General features: G+C 39.2%; 1 protein-coding gene across 2 annotated transcripts in view; it reads right to left on the bottom strand.

Annotated features, from left to right (window-relative positions):
- The window catches only part of KIAA1328 (KIAA1328 ortholog), a 170,531-nt gene that overhangs the window by 7,820 nt on the left and 141,804 nt on the right, over nt 1–20,907 (bottom strand). Inside the window, exon 8 of one of the 2 annotated variants that reach the window (XM_057365598.1) lies at nt 12,873–12,949. The exons of the other annotated variant lie outside the window; for it this stretch is intronic. Coding sequence (XP_057221581.1) covers nt 12,873–12,949 — 77 coding nt within the window. The remainder of the gene's footprint in view (nt 1–12,872; nt 12,950–20,907) is intronic. 2 annotated transcript variants of the gene reach the window in all.

The raw sequence follows: 20,907 nt of genomic DNA, 5'->3' as shown, positions 1-20,907 counted from the left end.
TAGCTAATAATATCATTTGTTCCTTCCTGAAAATAATCAGCATAACTTCAACAAGTTTGATATTTGGAGGAGCGGGAATCTCCTTATGAGGCAAAATAACTAAACTTATTAGAGTCATAAATACTCTGGCAGTAAAATAGATGTATATTTCTTTAAACCAGCAGTGTCAGATATTATTTGATCACTATATTTAGAGATATATTTTCATTTACAGTCTCTGAAAATTTATTCTTCAACCATAAACATGTAGAAAACACATGGAATATCTCTTTGCAAGGTGATGGCATTTCAACAAAGCATACTGGCAATATGGTTTTGTAGCTCTATAGGCTTACTTTATTTAACTGTATATACCAGAGGAAATAAAAAGGTTTATTTTTATACTACTGCTTATATTTTCAACATAAAGTTCAAAGTGATTTACTAATGTTACATGAATTGCCTTTGAATTACGGTACAGTATTGTGCCTAAGTACAAAGCCTAACATTATTTTGTATTCATAAAACACCACCTGCCCCCAAGCACTTTACACACGCTAAATACAGCTAAAAACACATTCAAGGGGTAGGGAACAGACCCATTTTACAGAAAATTAAGCAGTTTATTGTTATGATAGAGCAAATATCAAATCACTGTTTGGCTGGAACAAACAGGGCCAATAAAAGCAGAGAAAAAAAACAGATGCACATAAGAAGTGGCCTCAGCAGTCAAACYACCTGAAACCTGAAAACACCACACTAGTGATACAACCTGGAATTATCTGTAAGAAACTGCTGTGATGACTGATCACCCACACCTAACCTAACCCAAGCTCTACAGGTGAAGGGAAGAACTCAGCCCAATTAAAGGGTTCTAATCACTTTCTGCCATCTTTACGCTGGCATCCACAATTACATAGATTGAGCATAGATTGAGAGAGATTATCTCCATGGCTTGTCCTGTCAATATCCATGTACCAACATACTGTCCATAAATTTGCCTAATTCCTTTTTCAACCTGCAGCTTCCACAACATCCTGTGAAAGCAAGCTCAGGAAGTTCACTGCTATCGACAGACAYACTTTTGTGCTCTGCTTTAATATCTTGCTAGTGTTGCCAAGTCCTTTTTGTAATGATTGACTGCAGTTAGTCTCTTTCACATGGTGGAATCTGGAATCTGGTAAAAAACAGTTGCACATTCAAGTTATCTGCCACCTACACAATTTTGCTGACCCTGATAATTTTCTCAGTCTTCTCCTATCCAAAGTGACTCTTTTTGGTCTCTCCATGCTTCAAATTGCTGATCAAATGAATTGTTCTGTGCACCTTTCCTRATCTCCACTACATTTTTGTTGAGAGGAAAAGACAAACTGGAATCAAAACATGGGTACAGTAAGACTTATGTATCAACAAGCTTTCAAGAAATTCCAGAAAGCTTTGAACTCCACAAATCCTAACCACCTGTTCTGAGTTCAGTACCATGTAGGCAGGGTAGATGACTCATCCCCAGGTAAATTATAGTTTAATTTGCTCAGTTTTGATGCCTTCTTTGAGTTGTTTGCTGTTGACATATCATTGGACTACCTGAAAGAACTTGGTATCACACACAAATTTGTTATGTCACCCAGGAGATTTTGCTGTTCCCTTCTCACTCCAGGTCACTGATRAAGAACCAGCCCAGTGGGTTTCTGAGGGATACCTCTGCTGACTCTAAAAAATGAACATCAGGTCACTTTGCCTGCTATCATTTACCCACCAGTAAATCCCTAGCAGGAACTGTCCTCCAATCCTGCAGAAACCTGATTTCACTAACAACTTTTGCTGCATAACCTTGGCAAAAGCCTTTTGAAAATCCACAGGTCTGAGCTGATACCTCAGATTCTTTCTTCCCCACTCCCTGCTCTGTGAGAATAATCCAAGTTTTAACCAGCAGGCTATTTGGCCCAGCAAACCTGTGATGAATATGTCAATGAATGTTAGAGGTTAGTCAGATAGGAAATAAAAGCTGAGAAAGAGAAGCTGATTTTGCAGTCATTCCCTGAAAGGCCACAAGTCAGGATAAGGGACCTTGTCCTTCATGTGTGAACTGCACCTTCAGTGACCAAAACACACCCTGGGGGGATATTCCCATGTACTGAATGTCAAGACACCAAAACAGAAAAAAAAAGAACACAGTGAAGTGTGGCAATTCATGAGGCTGAAATACCAAGAGAAGGAACAAGATTAAATCGAGAGTCAGAGACAAAGAAAGGGACTGTGACAGCCTGAGATTCCCCTTTTACTGGAACTCAGAGCAGATAACTTCACTGTGGGATGCAGGAATAGGCAAATCTAACAGTGCTATGTATGTATCTAAACCAACTGCAGTTGGGGACATAGTTCTACCTCCAACAGGTCTGTATCTTCCAAAAGCAACTCATTTTCTTAATTCTTAAAGAAAAAGATCAGACTGCAGAATATTTCAAAGCAATTAAAAAAAGATCTGAGCCTTTTATTTAAAATATATCACACAATGTAAAACAGAATATATTTATACAATGTCCTCAGCAAGAGCCTCCCGGAGTGCTGTAAAACCCACACCCACATAATAGAGAGCTTACACTATCAGAGACTTTTAGAGAGCTCTCCGAGGCAGTATTCACAGAATCATAACCTAGAGAAGGAAAAGACTTATTAGATCATCCAGCCCTCTCCCTGCTGACAGAACTGCTCCCTACAGTGTGCTTCCTCACATTTGTTGCTAACAATCAGCCTCTCTCTACTCTCCTTGGGAAGCCATTCCACAGCCAAATATATCTCATGCTATCATTACCATTATTACTTATTTATGGGCCACGGTATAACCTAAAGGGCCTTGATCAGGATCAGGGGGACCAACTCTAGTACCACTTGTAAGAGCACGCCTCTCTCCAAAAGAGCACAGAGTCAAAAGAGATACGTCAAAGCCCAATGGGAAGCATATAACATACCATTAAAGGAGAGCAGAATAGTATGTGAGGCGCCACAAATGTTCCATGAATTTTTGCTTCAGAGTTGGCTAGGAGGGAAAGGTATGTGTCACGAATAAGAAAATGTTTCTGATAGTCACCTAGAGATAAACAAAGAGGATTTTCTTCCCCCAAACTTTACCCTATTATGGCTAAAGATGTGGCAAGTTACCGAGAAACTTGTCTTCTTTTCTTGGTGCAAAATACACCTTAAGTATTTAAACAACGTTACATTTTTCTGTACTGCTCCAGTCTCAGTCAACATTTATCTGAGTCACACGTATTTTAATCTTCTCTCATAAATCAATACCTCCAGCATTGTAACAGATTTTGCCACTCTCTTCCCATCTTTGACAATTTTTTTTCCAGTAAGCAATCACCCAGAAATAAGCACCACATCCCCTGGAGGGGTTGCACAGAAACAGAGAGGAGATCAGCTCCCTCCAGCACTCACGCAATGCTTGTCTGTGCACATTCAGCCTTTCTGCTGCTGCTTCCTTTCTCCACAGGTCCCTCCCTCACCTGTAGGTCTTGCAAGAGCAGTAATTMAGTGCCTCCTTTTCTGGGGTTACTAACAATCATCACCAAATCTTGTGGAAAGCAGCRTCGGAGATTACAGCCTTCACACAGGAGAATTTGGAGAGAAGCAGCAGAATGGAGTAACAGTATCACACCTTTGCWAACTGGAATGTGCTGTGCTTGGGAGCGTTCTGGGATGAGCTTCCCTCCCCAGAATGGTCAGCAGCAGTAAAGAGCTAAAGAGGACTTGAGAGGGGCTGAGGGGTCTGGTTTGCCCCTGGTCTTTTGCATACCAAGCAGTRCCAGTGCTCTAAAGGACACCAGATCCAGCAACAGCATCTCAAAAGACTTGTGTCCTAAGGCAGGGCTGATAAAGAGATCTTTTCCCCCAGTTTTCACCTGGGCTTCACCTGCGATAGCATCCAACCAGCTGTCATTACTGAAACAACAGTTATTGCTGCTCTCATTCCTCCTTGCTACAGAAGCAGGACATTTTCGCTTACCTGCTCATCAGAGACCAACACCTGCTTTCCTCACCTTTCCACACTCCCATCTCAGTGCTCCCAATCTTCASTTATCCTACATTTTTGCTTCTGGTAACTCAGCCTTTTCCATTTCCCCACTGGACTTTTACTCATATCCTCCTACCCTGTTATCAACCTGTCAAATACAATTCAAAGGACTGCTTCATTGTCTCTGTGTACTTTTAGTAGCTAAATCATAACTAACTAGCTAGTAACTAACTAGTGAATAAATAAAGAAATATCAAGAACAAGAAACACCACAGATAATTTCTTATAAGGTATGGCAGCAGGCTGCAGCTGAATTGGCATAACTGAGGCTGTAATAATTCCAGAACAAGGAGGGTGAACGACTATGTGAGAGCTGGGAAGYAAAGAAACCCTTTAAATCAGATCTGCCAGTGACAGAAGAATAATTTAGAATGAAGTTTTTGCACAAAAGAGAGAAATTACAGAACCAGAGAACTACCACAGAGTTTAACAACCACCTTCTGCAATCACTCTGTTTGTATTGTCCTTCTCTCCCCTCCCACACACCCGTTTCTGTGTCATCAAGTCTGAAAGCTCTTCAGATCACAAAATGAACCTTGGTGTATGTACAGCACCTGGGGCCCTGATTCTGCTGTGATATTACATAATAACTTTGCACTTCAGAGCACGCTTAGCTTTTATTCCCTTTAAGCACTCTGTCATCACAGCGTATCTTCAGCAAGATCTTCACCCTTTATTGTTCTGGGCCAAAACTAAGCTGTCATCATCTTTTCTGCCATAYTTCATCCCCCTACATCTCCTGCCTTAACAGCCTTTCTTTTCAATTTTTTCACTCTTACAAGTTTGTCCTCAAGCATCTTTCCCCTCAAAGCAATCTCTAATTCAATGAATYATCTTCAAAATTGTGCCTTTTCTTTTATAATGTACTAAAGCCTCTGACAAAGGGCTGCATATGTAAGTCRCAGTACAATCCTGCACCTACCCTCTCCCAGTCTCTGTGCGCTCCTTAGTTTTGATTTCTTTTCCACATTTCATCTCTTCTTCCTAGCATGCTTTCAGCAAAGCTGGGAGTACCTTACACCCTAAAACTTTGTGGGTATTAAATAATCACRAAACAATTTTAAGGGGCATGGCTTAGGGGAAAAGGAACCCCACCACATACAGCTTGCCAAGTCTATCACCATTTACACGGATTAGCAACCYGTCTTTTTCGCAAGCTCAGTCCAAATTCCCAGCCTGCCAGATAATAAATCAACTTTTTGCTTCAGTTGTACAAGCATTGGGAGATCTGCATAGTTTTAGGTCAAGCATTTATAACCATTTTATGATTCCAAAGTTTCTTACCTTGTAATTTAGTTACTGAACTGTGAGCYTTCATTGACTTTTTAACCATTGTGGCAAGAACTGCAAGTAGCTGTGCAAGATTTAAAACCTCACTGAACAGAGAAGCAAAATCAGACTGCAGTAATTTTAAGTACATACTGAGGTGGAATCGTGACCCTATGGAAGCCCATGGAAGTTCTGCCACCATTTCACTGGGGTTAGCTTTCTTCTCTGCCATTTCTTGTGCTGGGRTGAGTAAGTATTGCAAGCTCTCTATTTTACACCCTAGAAATAAGATGGCTCAAAATGCTTGGAAATAGTTTATTTTACCATTCTATTTTCCTTTTTTTTCCCCTATCCTGGTAAAATATTTTACATACAGTCAATTGCTGTACCTAAACAGCAATTCTTTTTGTGGTTCTGCATGATMCTTCCTCTCCTGCTTGTCAGCTTAATTTCTTCTGCTGTGGCACAGAGTGTGTAATAGCAAATCTAGCACTCAAATTCTTCTGTTTCTTAATTATCTCTGCCCTGTCAGCTATATCAGTGAAAACAAGTTGGCATTAGACAATTCAGATACAAGTAAACATCAAGTTGTGATAATATAGAGTCCTGCATTACTGTCATTATGGGGAAAGCTGTTTCAGGGAGGCTTAAAAAATTAAATAAGCCCAGCACTTCTAAATGGCCAAAAACCTAAGGATATCTAAATTATTCTTCAATATCTTAATCATCCCAGAGAATCATGATCTTATATAATGGCCATTTCAAATGAAAGGTTTTCTGCTCTGCACAGTTACCACTTCCTTTCTAATTGTGAATTAAAGCATAATTTAGGGTGGCTGTATGCCAACTTGACTAGAAAAATTTAGACAATAACTCTGGTTGAAAGAGGGGGGAAAAAAAGCTGTTAGATTTCTTTAAGTAATAGAAAATCACTCACCAAGTTGTACTTTAAAACAAAACACTAGAGCTTTAACTTGACAAACTGACTTGAATTAAACACAGAAAAAAGTGCTTGCACTGTAAATCTTACAGGGCAAAAGTGATGGCGGGTTATCATTCTGTTTATTAGCATGCACTTTGGAGAGTTCAGGGCAAGTATGGATACGCATTCATTCCATTTTATGCCGCACATTACTGAAAACACATTCCTCATAAATAATTCATAAATGCATTGTCTGAAATTTCAGATTCCAAAAATACAACACCGTTTTCAGCTTTATGGTTGCTTGGTCTTCAAAACAGAAACAGACAATTGGATGGATGGACTTCACAAACCTGATAAGAAGCCATCAGTCAGAATTACACCCCAGAGGTAAATGCAAACATCTCCCAGGCTCTGATCCCTGGAAGCAAGGCCATGATGATAGACCCTGTGCTTGTGCTAGCAGTCCCTGGATATAGGACAGGAAGAAAAAGAGAAAAGGCTGAAGTAACGACATAGTGAGGTATGGTGGAGAGTTACTAAGTTGAAACTGTGTAGAAATCCACAGGAATTTAAATTTAAGGTATATTAACAGTAAAAATACAAAGACTGAATAYGGCTTGTCTTGTAAAAAGCTCATTTTTCAGACCAGACTGCACTATAAACTTGAGCTTTGCTTGTTGTTCTCAGCTTCTAATTGGTATCACTGTGTTAATGATATAGGAACTAGCATTGTCTTTATGCCAGTGATGCTAGCGTGAGAGAGGTGAATAGGTTCTTGCAGTTCATCTAAAGTCTAATTCTTGCAGGGAGCAGAGTGACCACAACACACAGAAGAAACTGAAGTATGCTTTATAGGCTACAGTGCTTAGGGTTTATATACACTGTGATTTCTGTATCTTGCTCCCATGTAGCTTAGACTCAGTTGCTTTTTAACTTCTTACCACACTCAGAAGCCTGACATCAGATASCAACTGCTGTTCAGTTGGATTTGCATCCCCTTGCTCTGTTCTGCTCAGCTCCCAATGACAGGCACACACGATTTTGGGTACCTTATCTAAGGAAACCTTTGTTAACCAGCTCCTAAAAGAACAASAGCCCACGATGTCCCTGTGCACCAGCTCTTTGCATGAACTCATTCTCTCCAATTTGTCCTAGAACAAACATTGCAACTGAGCTCAAATACTTGGCACCCAAACACACTGATTGCTTGGGTGCAGACCATATGTGAAGAAACAACACTCTCATAAAAATTGTATTCCAGTACCCAACTGCTGTAAAACTCCCTACTCGGTGCTCCAGCGTGGAAAGACTGGGACTATCTGTCAYTCCGTTCATTTCCAGGTGTGCTGAACTCTCTGGGGTAATATTTAAATCAGCTGAGATTTCATACATCAAAGATGAGGATACATAATTCAAGAGGAGCCACTGAGATAAAACAGTAGCTGTAAAAAATACGGCTTGTTGGTGGTGCCTGGTTTAGCATGTCAAAGAGGGGCCACTGCTGGCGAGGAGCCGCACGCTGCCGGCGCCAGAGCGGGTCGTGCAGCAGAGCAGGCACAGCCTTGTGAGCTTCACAGGGACACAGCCAGCGAGCAGGTCTGACACTGTGCAAGTACCAGGTTGTAAGGCACCCTACAGAAAAAAACAGCAGTGAGGCACGGAGCACGAGGCACTCAGGCCTGCTGTCCCTCGGCTATAGTCATCACACGCTAACAACCTCTTTCAAAAACTTTACACAGGTGGTAGGTGTCCCACTGAGATAAATTACCTACTTTCAGCTGCTGAACAGATGGGCAGGGAAGTGAAATTTTAGTTTGTTCATTCCCAGCAGTAACTAGCAAAGATGATCTCGGCTGCTGCAGGATTACTTTTCGATAACCACACACCTGCGAACAGCCCATGATTCTGTTAGAAACTACATAAGGTCATTAATATACTACAAAATAAGGCAGGGTATTTAACAGCTCCAGAAACTGATGCTAAGTCTCTCATTCCCATATTCTTCAGAATATACTCTAGGTTGAGAAAGGCCAGAAAGTGTACAGACAGGGACCTCAACAGGCAGAAGAAATGGGCTCAAAAGCATCTCACAACATGCAACAATAGGAAATGCTGGTCCTGTGCTTGRGGAGGAAYAACCCCAGGCACCAGTGCATGTCAAGTTTTACTTTCTGGAAGGTAGCTTTGCACAGAAGGACCTGGATACTTGTTGTCCTGGTACATAAAAAGCCCTGAACAGAAGGCAGCAAAAGCCAGGGCTGCTGGAAGATCGAGAGAGTTGATCCTCCTTCTCARCTCAGCACTGGTGAGACCCCACTGGAGTGCTGCGTCCTGTACTGGACTCTCCAGTACAAGAGACATGGACCCAATGAAGATAATTAAGGCTTTGATGTATCTGACACAAAAGCAAAAGGTGAGAAAGATGGGACTGTTCAACCTGGAGCAAAGGTAGCTCAGGGTGATTTCACTAATGGGTATAAATACTCGATATGGGAAAAAAAGAAGATGGGACCAGGCTCAAACTGAAATACAGGAAATTCTATTCAAATGGAAGCAAAAAAAAAAAAAAAAGCTTTCTTTCTAGGCAGGTGGCTGAACATTGGTTAAAAATTGCCCAGAGAAGTTGTGGATCCTCTGAAGAAGTCCTGAGCAGCCTCTCTAGCTGACCCTGCTCCAAAGAGGGGTTTAGGGTAGGCATTCTCCAGAGGTGCCCAATCTCAGCTACTCTGTAACTTGGTAGGGGTGTAGGGTTATTCATCAATATGGACACACGGGCAAGGACTGACCATTAAGGACGGGTCATTGACCTACCCACACATGGTACAAGCAGGGAAACTTAAAAYACCAATACCTGCAAAACAGGAATCTCCACAAATGAATCCAAACATTAACCAAGGACTTCTGCCCAGAAAAGTTTGCAACTCATGAAAACTAGAGTACGAWAAAACTGATAATATATTTAAACAAGGGTTTTCCCTCCCTTTCCGACAYACTTCACAAAAACACTCGCAAATATTAAAATGCAAATTTATCATAGTGTAGTCCAAACCCCATACACATGTTTTTCTTTTTTAATAAAACAGTTGTAGCCACACTGAAAAAAAACTTTAATAAAATAGTTCTAGTATCTTCCCTTTAAGCTTGCAAATATTTATCTGGCAGAAATCCTGAGCTAACTCTACAGCAAGATCTCTCAAAGGAAACAGTACTTTAAAAAAAAAAAAACCTCAAAAAAAATACACTACAAAATGAATGTGACCCAGGGACTTACCCTTGTATGCAACAACACGATCAGAGTGCACAGAGACAGTGAAGTCCGCAGGGCGTGAAATTAAAATTTTCACACAGATACAATGAAGTAATGATACAATGTTACAACCTTGGCACAAAAATCTTCTGGTTTGAGTAAAGTCAATGTCATGTGATGTTACGGTTTGTGCACTGGTAGAAAGGGTCTGCTGCTAAAAAGTTCATAACAAAACAGAAGGAGCAAAAGCAAGAAAATTGTACAGCTAATTACAATAGGCCTGTACATTCTAGTGATTCAGACATCCCTTAAGATGCTCATCACAGTCGAATCCAGCTGTCACTGCAAGCTGAGTTAAGAAAACACACTTTTCTTTCATGTCTAGAAATCTAGATGCTGAGAGGCCATTAGGAGATAAGAAAAGATTGGCAAGGAAAGGGGAGGGAGAGAATAACTCTCTTATGAGGTCTGTTTGTTGCTTACAAACAAGGTAGATATACAGGTTCAAAATTCCAAGCATATGGATAAGAACAGGGATGCACAGAGCAATTAACAGAGTCAAGCAGAAGCTGGGATGAGCAGCAGCTGGAGCACTGTTAAAGTCCTTCTAGGAATTGCTTCACCTGTTACAGTTAATAGAAAAGGCAGCGCAGGAAGAAGACTGGCTCCACAGCAAGGACAAGGTCATCGGAACAAGAGASGAGATGGGAGAGTTCTGGGAAGAACGAGGGACAGAGCACAGACCCTTCACAAGACTGTGCCACATCAGAGTGGACACCTGCAAAGCAAGAAACCTTCGTACTGCAGATACATCAACACAGCACCGCAGGGAATCACCAAATAATCTGCAGGGTACAGGAAGCTTTTTATTTCTAAGGGTATGGAAATATCTGCAAACTCAGAAATCATAAAGTTGCTTGTACGTTATGATGTTTCACAGACTGATAAGAATGCACGTATTCTATGAAATGTATTTACAGGCTTGAACTATGGGGACGAAGAACTGGAATTCAGTAATACTGCTCATCTCAAACCACAATTTTGTGATCACAGGCACAGAAGCTAAAGCATGTAAGAACTATTGGCAATGTATTTCCAGTAACCCTTCTGGTAATATAACAGAGACAGTCAGCCTAAGTGCAAAGGTCATTCCTTACAAGACATGTTTCTCATCCTACTGATCCACGACAGTACACACAGAGAAACTTACAGCCAAATGTGACTTAATAAAACATTCAGGTCTTCAGCTTATTAATTTTTTTTTAATTTTTCTCATTTCATTCCAGTGATTTCATTAGGTTCGACTTCTTCATCTTTATTATAAAATAATCAAAACTGAAATGTTTCAATAAACCCAATTTCTGTTTTAAGTAGTAAAAGATGACTCAACGCAGATGAAGCAAAAACCAAAGTTAAAAGTACAATGGCATTAGAGGCTTTGAGAATATACTTTAAAAGCTGTAAAATACATAAATTATATATTAGCACTCTAGAATGTCTTTGATTGTTTTTTAACAAAAAAGAAGAACTGTATCAACAATTTTCTTTTCCACAGAATAATAGAATAGTTTGGATCAGAAGGGACTTTTAAAGGTCCTCCTGTCCAAACCCCTGTAATAAGTAGGGACATCTTAAACTAYGTAATTTTCACTATGTTCTCCAGCAGTATGGAATACAATATTACTCTCAGCAAAAGGTTTAGAATTTCATCATATTTCCAAATTATTTCCCTCCCAACACACTCAGACTAAAATAAATAATTTAATTGTTTATTCCCCTCAGTGGGCTATAARCTAAGTACCATCCCAAAACCAACACAAAACAGATCAAAATTAATGTACATGCCCCCAAACTACTGGGGAGCGAGAAACATGTTGCATTGAGAAATTTAAATGTTAAATAAAGTCTGTATGTACAATTAAATAAATGGTGGGGAAAAAAAAAAACCAAAATACTTTTCTCCTTAAAGATTATCTAAATATTGAAGAAATAGCTTCAGTCACAGCCCATCACAAAGCCAAATTTAACAATGATCAATAGCATATGTTTTCCAAAAGGAAATGTGGCCTAGGAAGGGAAAGGACTCACACCTGCAGTAAAAACTGGTGCAAAGATCTGTAACCAGAATCTACAACATCACTACTCTATTTCTTTCAACTCTGTATCAGAGAGCTAAAGGCACATTACATGACACAGGGTTCCCCCAAAATAAAAACATWATCAGTTCAAAGTTCAATATTCTTTACACTGAAACATCACCATTACTTGCCCCAAGCAAATGTGGAAGATACCTTGGTGCTTTCATAATCCCACCTAGGAAAAATCAGTGCCCAAATCTTCTGCTATTATGTACTATTGAACTCTTGAGAGATCTGTAACATTRTAAGACTGAGACATAAACCCAGCTATTGAATTTTTCCCAATCAGAAAAGTCTTAACAAGAACAATAAGAGATGTTAGTTATTTAAAAATAGCTATTTAAAAATCATTATTATATTACATATATTAAGGATTACTTGTAAAAGCTGAATAAATCAGAGAAAATGACAATAACAATCCTGAAATATGTGGAGTTTGGAACACAATAATGAAAAGAGATCAGAATATGAACTCATCGCTGATTTCTATTTTCATTTATGTGCTCTGAATGTGCCATCTCACAGCTCTGTCTGATGTCCACCGGTTTTTCCAGTAGACAAGACAATAAAGAATTGTTCCCTACTCATTTTCTGCACGTTTCATTTCATGATCTTCTAATAGTATCCTAAACTCAGCCACCTCTTTTCCAAACTGAAGAGTCCTAGTAGTGATGTTGATTCCATAAAATCTCTCACATSTGGGCCCAATCCATTGCACTGCCCAGATGTGGCAACCAACACACAGTTAACACAATTGAGCAAGAATTTGCTACAGCAGTTTTTCACTTCAGAAGTGGAAACAATAGTGGAAACAATATAAAAATGAGAATGCTTGTTAAAAATAATAGTCATACTAGGGCTCCAAAAATGGAGATTCAACCTATGGAGGAAGACTTCACAGGGATGCAAAGGAGCCCTACTAGTTTAACTRAAACTGTAAACTGCCATCCAGTCAGGTTTGAATAAAGAAAATGGAACAAACAAATTGCTAGCTCAAAGAAAGAAAAACAATACCACAAACCAACAACCAAAAAAACCCCAMAAAATCAAATCCAACAAAGAATTCCAGCAAAAGACTAAGGGCTATTCTGTTGAAAGCATAAGGTCTAATAACAAATCCCCCTTTTAAGTATATAAAATACAGGGAGTTTAAGTTAAAGCTAGGATRAAATGAAGTTACAAAGGAACAGGTAATGTTAAAGCCACAGCAGAAAAAGCTCAATGAGATGAACATACATTCACCATGAGGGAACTTGTGAAGTTTCTGAAGCCACAGAGAACAAGGCGGAAGACTTGTTTGAAGCTGAAATGTCCTGCAAATAAATTACAGAACAAATTGGCATRAATGAACAATAATGAATTGCTGGATTAGCTCGTACTCGTTCACATCTCTGAAAGAGTTCAGGTATGAAACATCTGAACCATTAGTTGTAACTAATGTAATAGTTAACATGTAACATGTAACTAATTGCCCAAAACTGCTTTAGTTCTGTGGCAAATGCGGATTTTTTTTTTTAAAGTCATCTGGAAAGATGCAGAAATCTACAAAGAGGCCTAATGTTTAGAACAACCAGATTGATAGAAATTATAATAAGGGATCAATAAACTCTACRTATTGGCAGAGACTTTGAATACAGAGTCATCATTCACTGGGGACCTCTACAAGATTCGTAAGATTATTACACATCTGAAAAAAGACAACACAGTTTATTTAGTCTGTCTAGAGTTCCAAAAGCCCTCCAGCAAATCTATTACCAAAGACATAAATGCTGACAAAAAAACTAAGAGAAAAAAAATCCAGTAAYGGACAGATAACTGGTTAAAACTTTGGGAAATTAAGAGAAAACATTAAAACTGGTCTGCTATAAAGTGGCCAGAGAGGTAACGAGTGGAGCCTCAGAGAAATCTGTTAGGCCTTGAACTCTTTAATGCATTCACAAGTGGCCTAGACGAAGGACAAATAAGGGAGAGATATTTGCTACTGGTATGCTATTCATGGTAGCTCAAACAAAAGCTGGATGTCTTTACCGAGGCAGAGAACCAAAATATCACAAAGACTTTAAAAAGTACATTAAAAACTGGAAATATGGCAAATCAGATACTATAAAACACTGGTTACTGTTCTTAAGCGACACAGAGGAAGGMATTTATTTTTGAAGCAGACAACTCATCAGCTGGAAATAACTGATGAAAGAACTGAGAGGACAGAGCTGTGTCTGCCTGCTGAGACCATGCCCTGATGCACGGCACGTCTGACTGGCAGGGATGGGACACAGCTGGTGCAAGGCCCCGCACAGTCCTCAAATCACTGCAGTGCCACAGTCACCTGTGTCCGAGGGACAGGGCATCCATCACCAGGTCACAACAGTTCGAACAAGGACTCTCCAAAGTGGCCAAACTTCCAGCACCATGATTTTTATTAACACCTTACCACATCACAAGCTCATGTGCTACTGAGATAGATGCTGCATGTTCACAATCAGGCATACACACTCCCTCTGTCAGGAGTGGAGGGCTTTRTATCTTTGGTGCCTAAGCCCTTGATTTATAATGCAAGCATTAAAGGTTTATTAATAATCAGGGCACTGACCATGCAGCACATAGGTTAGCCCTGTATTTGCCTCCAATCCATAATGAAAATATGAATGACAAGCAACTTACTTTTAGTTCCACATGTTCAGCTATAAGAGGGATAAAGTGTCAGTGCATGTTACTCCAGGCTAATTTTCCATGGGATAAYACATATCACCAAAAGGATATTTAGCTGGTTCCCAAATAAGTCCTTGACCATAAAAGGAGCTGAGGGTAACTAACTCAGCTGTCTCAAGACAAGCAAGACAAATTCCACCCTAACTGTGCTATCATCACCATTAAACCTCATTGTGCAGGGCTGGTCCATGCAGTAGAGACTATACTATGGGAAAATCCTGCCCAAAGAGTTTACAGCCTGGAAAGCCCAGGAAGGTGAAGGARAGAAGAAAAAGGGAATTTATTAACACATAAGCAATATGGTGGACGGTGGGCAGAAACTTCTTTTTGGGATAAAGCCTGCTTAAAGTAAGATGTAATTATCCTGCATATATAATTCATTAATTCCTCCCATCTCAAAAATAAAAGAAACTTCCAATAAAAAAAGAGGAAATGCCACTGAAAGATGAGAAATTACTACAGTACTAGGAACAGAACAGTTGCTTACAGAACCATGAAGGCAGGAATCAAGAATGATCTTACCTTGCCAAGCTCTGTAGAAATTGCCATCACAGTAATTCTAAAAAAGTTTTTAAAAGTACAAGGCAGAACATGAAGGCATCAGTGCAGGAAAAAGGGACAGTAATTTTCTTTGACAAAGGAGTAGAGGAAAATGAGAGGAACCTGAAAATATTTTGAGGCTGTTTTCAATGCTGTGATTACAAATGCAAACAGGAATCACATCCAATGAACCAGCATTCTCTTAAGATTCAGTGTTTAACATAGTGTTTGAGAACCTGCAAATGCACATGGGGAAAAATTGTGAAAAATAGTAATYAAAATAACAATGAAAATGATGCAAAGAGTTAAGTCAGTTTCATAACATGATTTGCACTCTATTTTACTTTGCTTATTATTACTTTCAAACTACAATCAAGTTATTGTCATACCACTGAATGATGGAAACCTTGCCAACTACTTCAAAACTGACACGTTTTCAGTTGCACTGAGCATTCCCAGAAGACATTTCCCCTCATTTTAATACAAAATCCTGTCAGATCCATGGAGCTGAAAAAAAATGTGTAAAGGATATGTAGCTGTAATAGACCTCCCCCAACTAGTCAAGTTTGGAATAAAAGACGATCAAAAAAGACTCAAAGATCCAGTGCTAGATTAATGCAAATATCTGCTTGTTTGCAAGTGTACTTTTTGATTAAACTGGCATACATCAAGTACAATTAGAAGGGTTATTTATAACTAAGAAATACATAATTCTGCATTTTAATGAGGGTGACAATTACAGCCAACAGTTGGTAATTAACATTAATCCTTTTGCACTGCAAATCAGAATTTCCCAATATGATTTTCATTGTCAGCAAYGGACACACCGAAACTGTTATTGCAAAGTAGCTATTAGGTAGGCTGCTTTGACACAAATAGGTGCTCCTGTTACACACACTAAAGAAAGAAGCCAATGATGTGTTAAATTTGATAACCTCAGATGTAAATACAGAATGCCACTTCAAAATTTACTTGATGTCTACAACAGGAAATATAATCAAGGCTTATCATTTTCATGGCCGAACCCGATTCCAAGTTTCCCAAGAGCCAGACTTCACAGGTGAAATATGATTTCAACACAAGCTTGAAATCTCCCGYTGTTAAATTTGGTTTAGATCCCAGCCCTGGGTCCACATCTGCATTTTTCCCCCAAGACTTCAAAGCTTTCTGTGGTTATAACTAAACAGCACAGATAAGGAGGGGCGTTTGCCCAGTCAGTATCAGTTTCCAAAGCAGAATGCTGGAGCAACTACTACAGGCAGGAATAATCACTGAMGCACTTGCAACTGCAGCAAAACCTTATTGCAAATTCTTTCCTTAAGTAGGTTATCAATAAAATTCTGGTTCTTAAATCCACTGAATTTTAAATCCCAATCTTCCAAATTGCTCTAATATATGTTTATTCATTGAGTAAAAATTTGTCTGTAAATAAATGCCATGTCTATAATAACTGTTGACCTAATTAAACACTTCACTTTCAGATATCTGTATTCCTCAAAGGGATGATTCAGATTTGCCGTGTGTCTTCTCAAAAGAGAAGATATTTCTGTTTTAGCCTCTCAGCTGTTGTCTTTTCAGACAGAAGCAATAAAAAACTCTTTTCATAGTGGTCTTTAACAGGGAAAGAGACCTGGTCCAAATCCTGTCTGATGCAGAAGATCRCAATGCAGCCAGTAAATGAAGCCTGGAAAAGAGTGCTGAGGTGTTCAGCACTTGGGTCAGGGAATTGGAGTGGGATCAGTGTCAGATACAAGTAAATGAGAAGGTAGAAAAGGAGAAGCAAGTGAGTAGCAAGCCAAGAAACCTACAATGCACTTCTTACAAAGAGCTGTAAAATTCACATTTATTTTCTAAGTATGAGATAGATRGGTTATTTCTACATACAGAGGTGCCCAACTAAAATCAAGATAAGTGATATTAATGTCCTATGGTCAGTATTATTGAACCTCGAAAGCAATAAAGTATGAGTCGATAAATATTACATTTGCAACATAGTTAACATTCTTCTACTGTCTCTGGCACTTATTACACATTGTAACCGCAAGTCTACAATACATTATTCATATTTGGGGTGTCACTGAGTGATGGATTGCTGTAAGAGAGGCTGTCCTTTAAATAAATCAACAAATAAAAATGCAAATGTTAACATTTTCAGCCACAACTTTTTCCATCTTGAATGGGGAATGAAAATTTCACATTATATCGACAGCCAGCAGAGAGAACAATTAACAACCTACACTGTGAATAAGAGAGATTAATTTGCCAATGTCTGGTTTTATCACTTGCATATGGAAGTACATTGGACTTTTTGCACTGCTGGCTTTCTTAGGGAGTAGGCAAAACTTGTATTTCCTGCCACATTCAGAAGCAAACTCACCACCCCGCTCCAAACACACTTTTATCTCGTTAAATGTTTTTAAGTTAAATCTGTGATGAAAATTTTCTGCTCCTTTTGAATCCTGAGCAGTGTCTGATCCTAAGGGCAAAACAAAAAAATTCTATTTCTTTGGCAGTGCTTGCTTAGACTCTACAGTGCAAGGAACTTCAGAGATCATCTTAAGCTGATAACCATATTTCAGCATCCAACATTCACAGATCTCAAAAGCAACTACCACATAAGTGAGACAAAAGCTTGAATCTCATCACTGTCATATTTCCTAACACTAAGTGTAACCGATCTACTTTAGACTATTCCAGTGTGCATTATTAAGTATACAATTCTGCACATTATTTTTTACATCAGATATTAATTTGTTTAAAAGTCCCTGAATACACATTCACCTGAGATGTGCTGGGCAATTGGATAAATAGTTTTGTTTTTAAAATGTCCCTAAACACAAGTTTACACAATACAATCTGTTTATAAGAACTCCATCAGGCCACTGTAGTCTAACAGATAATAATACAGCTCTAATACAGCATTCATATTGCCAGAACTTCTAAATCGCTCCTTTTAATGGCTATAAGAAACTTCAAGACAATGCATTGAGCAGGTATTAAAGCTTTGATTTGAAACKGCAACCAAAAACCACAGACTTAATGCTGAAATCCCAGACTATCATGCAGTGCCTTAATTTACCTAACTGTTCTTAAATTTGCTTTGTCAAAAGTGAAAAACACTACAGAATTATCTGTTTCCATGGTGAGCAGAACAAACTTTGCCTGTGTCTTTTTAAGTGTGCAATTTCTGCAGTGTTATAGGACTTACTGTGCCAAACTCAACACTACGACTGTTTCTGCKTGGGGAGAGCCTGACAATWGCAACAGGGCTGTAATCAAATTAAATGGTCATTCAGAAAGCACAATTTGTAACTCTYCCCCCCCCCCCCCAGGAATAGCTGAATACTTTAATTTAGAGCAGCTTCACTTCTGTATGTCATAMAACATTGGTTTTSCTGAAATCAGTACCTGATTATAGTAAGAACTAGTTTATGTAAAAACTTCATTACAAAATGAAAGCGTCAATATGCCATTACTTCCCCTGTCCAGCTCCGCTCCTGCCACCAAGAAAAAATGCCACAGAGTCTCTCTTCTAGGCAAACACCAGTTATGAAACAAATGTACCTGGACCAAAAAGGTAATGTTTAACACTATCAGAGTAACTGCACATTAGGAACAAACTTACTCTTCCAAATTCTCCCAGCCCCAACCTTGCCTGTGATATTTTTTCCCAAATATATTGGCTTTGGTCTAGATAAATAAGCACATGGAGGAGAAAAGCTTTCCAGACCCGCTGTGAACATAATTTCAAGGGCCTCATGCAGGTGTAGATACTTGGCTAAAGAACACTGGATAACCAAACTTGCAGTGCTTGGCTGCATTATGGAAGGCAGCGACAGGCATGCACAGAAGCATGACGGGCAAACAAATTCACTGTTAGCCCAGCTCCAGATGCCAGATAAGGAAATGCGGGGGTTTCCTTTTTCTTTCAGAGACATCTCTGAAATCAGCATGTACACCCTCATTTTGCAAGTCTGGTCTTTCYAAAGGTTTAGCACTAAGCTCTTAAGGTTTAGGTTTACCTTCTAGGGACACTTATTTCTTGTTTCATGCTTCATTCTGAGACAGAGAAGAAAGTAGGACTGCAGCAATTCTTTCTCAAGCAGGAGGTAGCTGTAACACACTGAAACCTCCAGCTGAGCCCTGCCAAGGCAAGCTATCATGCCAACACATCTTCTACCTGCCATGCCTGCTTATCCAGCCAGCCCTTCCCAGAAGCTGTGCTAGCACCCTGATGCCTCTCACTGCCAGGGAGCTTCTGTCGCTTTCCAACACCTTCTCTCTGGCAGGCTTTCCATTGCTGCTGCTGCTGGGTGCCAGGGTTTGTGCTAGTTAAAGCTGGCACAAACACGAGTTGAATCTAGTCCTATAAATTTAAATAGTCAAAAGTAATTAGGTTTACATGTACTGCTGAATAAATAAATTTGCTCTTAGGCTAGGGCTTTGTGTTGCAAGTTTCAGATCGGTGCCAACTGTTGTGGTTAAGCTGTTAACCCCCCCCAAATCACAGATCATAATGAACATGCTGACAAACCCTAACTTTAGTGGCACAAAAGCAGCAATAATTCTCAATATTGATTAATTTAGTTAGTTAAACCTGCAGTCTAAGCTTATAACCATTCAGTGATAAATTGAGACTGACCTGCTGCCCAAGCAGGTTTTTTGATGAAGGATAGAATCAGCTTTAGGTCTCCCCAGAAATACTTGTCCATTTACCATTTTCAATTAGAGAAGGCCAGGAGTAAGGGAAAGTATAACATGGCTGTTTAACCTAGTCAATTACACCTACAGCACCAATGGTGAGAAAGAAAGGGAGGAAGCATAGGAGAAAATGCCCCAGAAATACAGGATTTTTCATCAACTGGTAAAATAATCCTTTAAGGATGACAGCTAATCAGACTCCTTTTACTGATCACTTTACCTGGTATGATTTCTAACAGCATATTTCAACAAATATTTTACTCCCCTCTGTGGAAAAGAATAGACCATCAATCCTCTTGAATAAAATTTCTTTTTCTGAGCAGTCATCATATGATGTGCATAATTATATCTACTCCTCAGTGCTTGAATGGAATCTCAACTTAGCACTATTAGACAGTATCAAGCAGTATCTTTACACTCACTTTATCTGCTATGACTGGCTTGCAAAGGTAACCATTGCTTCTAAGAGAAATGCCTAGGCAATCTTGTGGTTTCTGTTAGTTTAAACATACAGCTACTTGTGGGAAACAGCCTGATCTAACTCGGTTCTTAAATCCTCCAAGAATTATCATCCCTTCCATCAGAAGAAAAAAAAAAGTGTTTCCATAGCAAGTAAGTACAAATTTGTCAATATTGATAGTGGTTTTTCACCTATTATATATCGCAAGTTCTCTCAGAAGATAGAAATAAACTGCCAGCTGCTGCCAAGAATACAGGGATGATATCAAGCATGCATTTTCCAAGCCCACTGGGCCAAGAGAAGATTAAATCTGACTTTAGCCCTCTCAGCCTCCAAGAAACATTTAACTCTTCTCATGAAAGGCTGCACATTCCTGTTACACCACTGCACCRTTACCTAACTAGTGGTATAAAATACTGCAAATTCATATTTCAATCTGCTTGGATTTTGTTGCTTAACTGAAGATTTTATTATGAGAAAATGTGGAATATGATAAAGAAAAGCAGAGATTGTATGCTGTTTTTCAAGGCATTTACCACTAGAAATGTAATCCTGCCTGGAGAAGGCAAGTTGTTTTCAGACTCGTAAGTGTAACAACAATGCTGCTTTCAGTTTTTTCATTGGAACAGAAGTGATAATGCTGCTTTTCCAGTGCATTTAGTGCAGATATATAGCATAATCAGGAATTGCTGACTTAATGTGATTTTGTTGCTTGTCATTAAACATAAAATAACTCTCATACAAAGCATTTTAAAAGAAATGCCATTAGATAAAATATGGGGGTGGGGGAGGAGGCRGTCAAATGCAGAGGGATTAAAATCTTCAAGTGGATGTAAAACCTAACRGGGTTAACACTGTCCA

This window comes from Malurus melanocephalus, unplaced genomic scaffold, assembly GCF_030028575.1.
Source record: "Malurus melanocephalus ecotype Western Australia unplaced genomic scaffold, MMel_1.1 scaffold_55, whole genome shotgun sequence".
NCBI classification, from domain to species: Eukaryota; Metazoa; Chordata; class Aves; order Passeriformes; family Maluridae; genus Malurus; species Malurus melanocephalus.
Note: the sequence above shows the minus strand (reverse complement) of the source record. Positions and strands in the feature narration are given on the sequence as shown.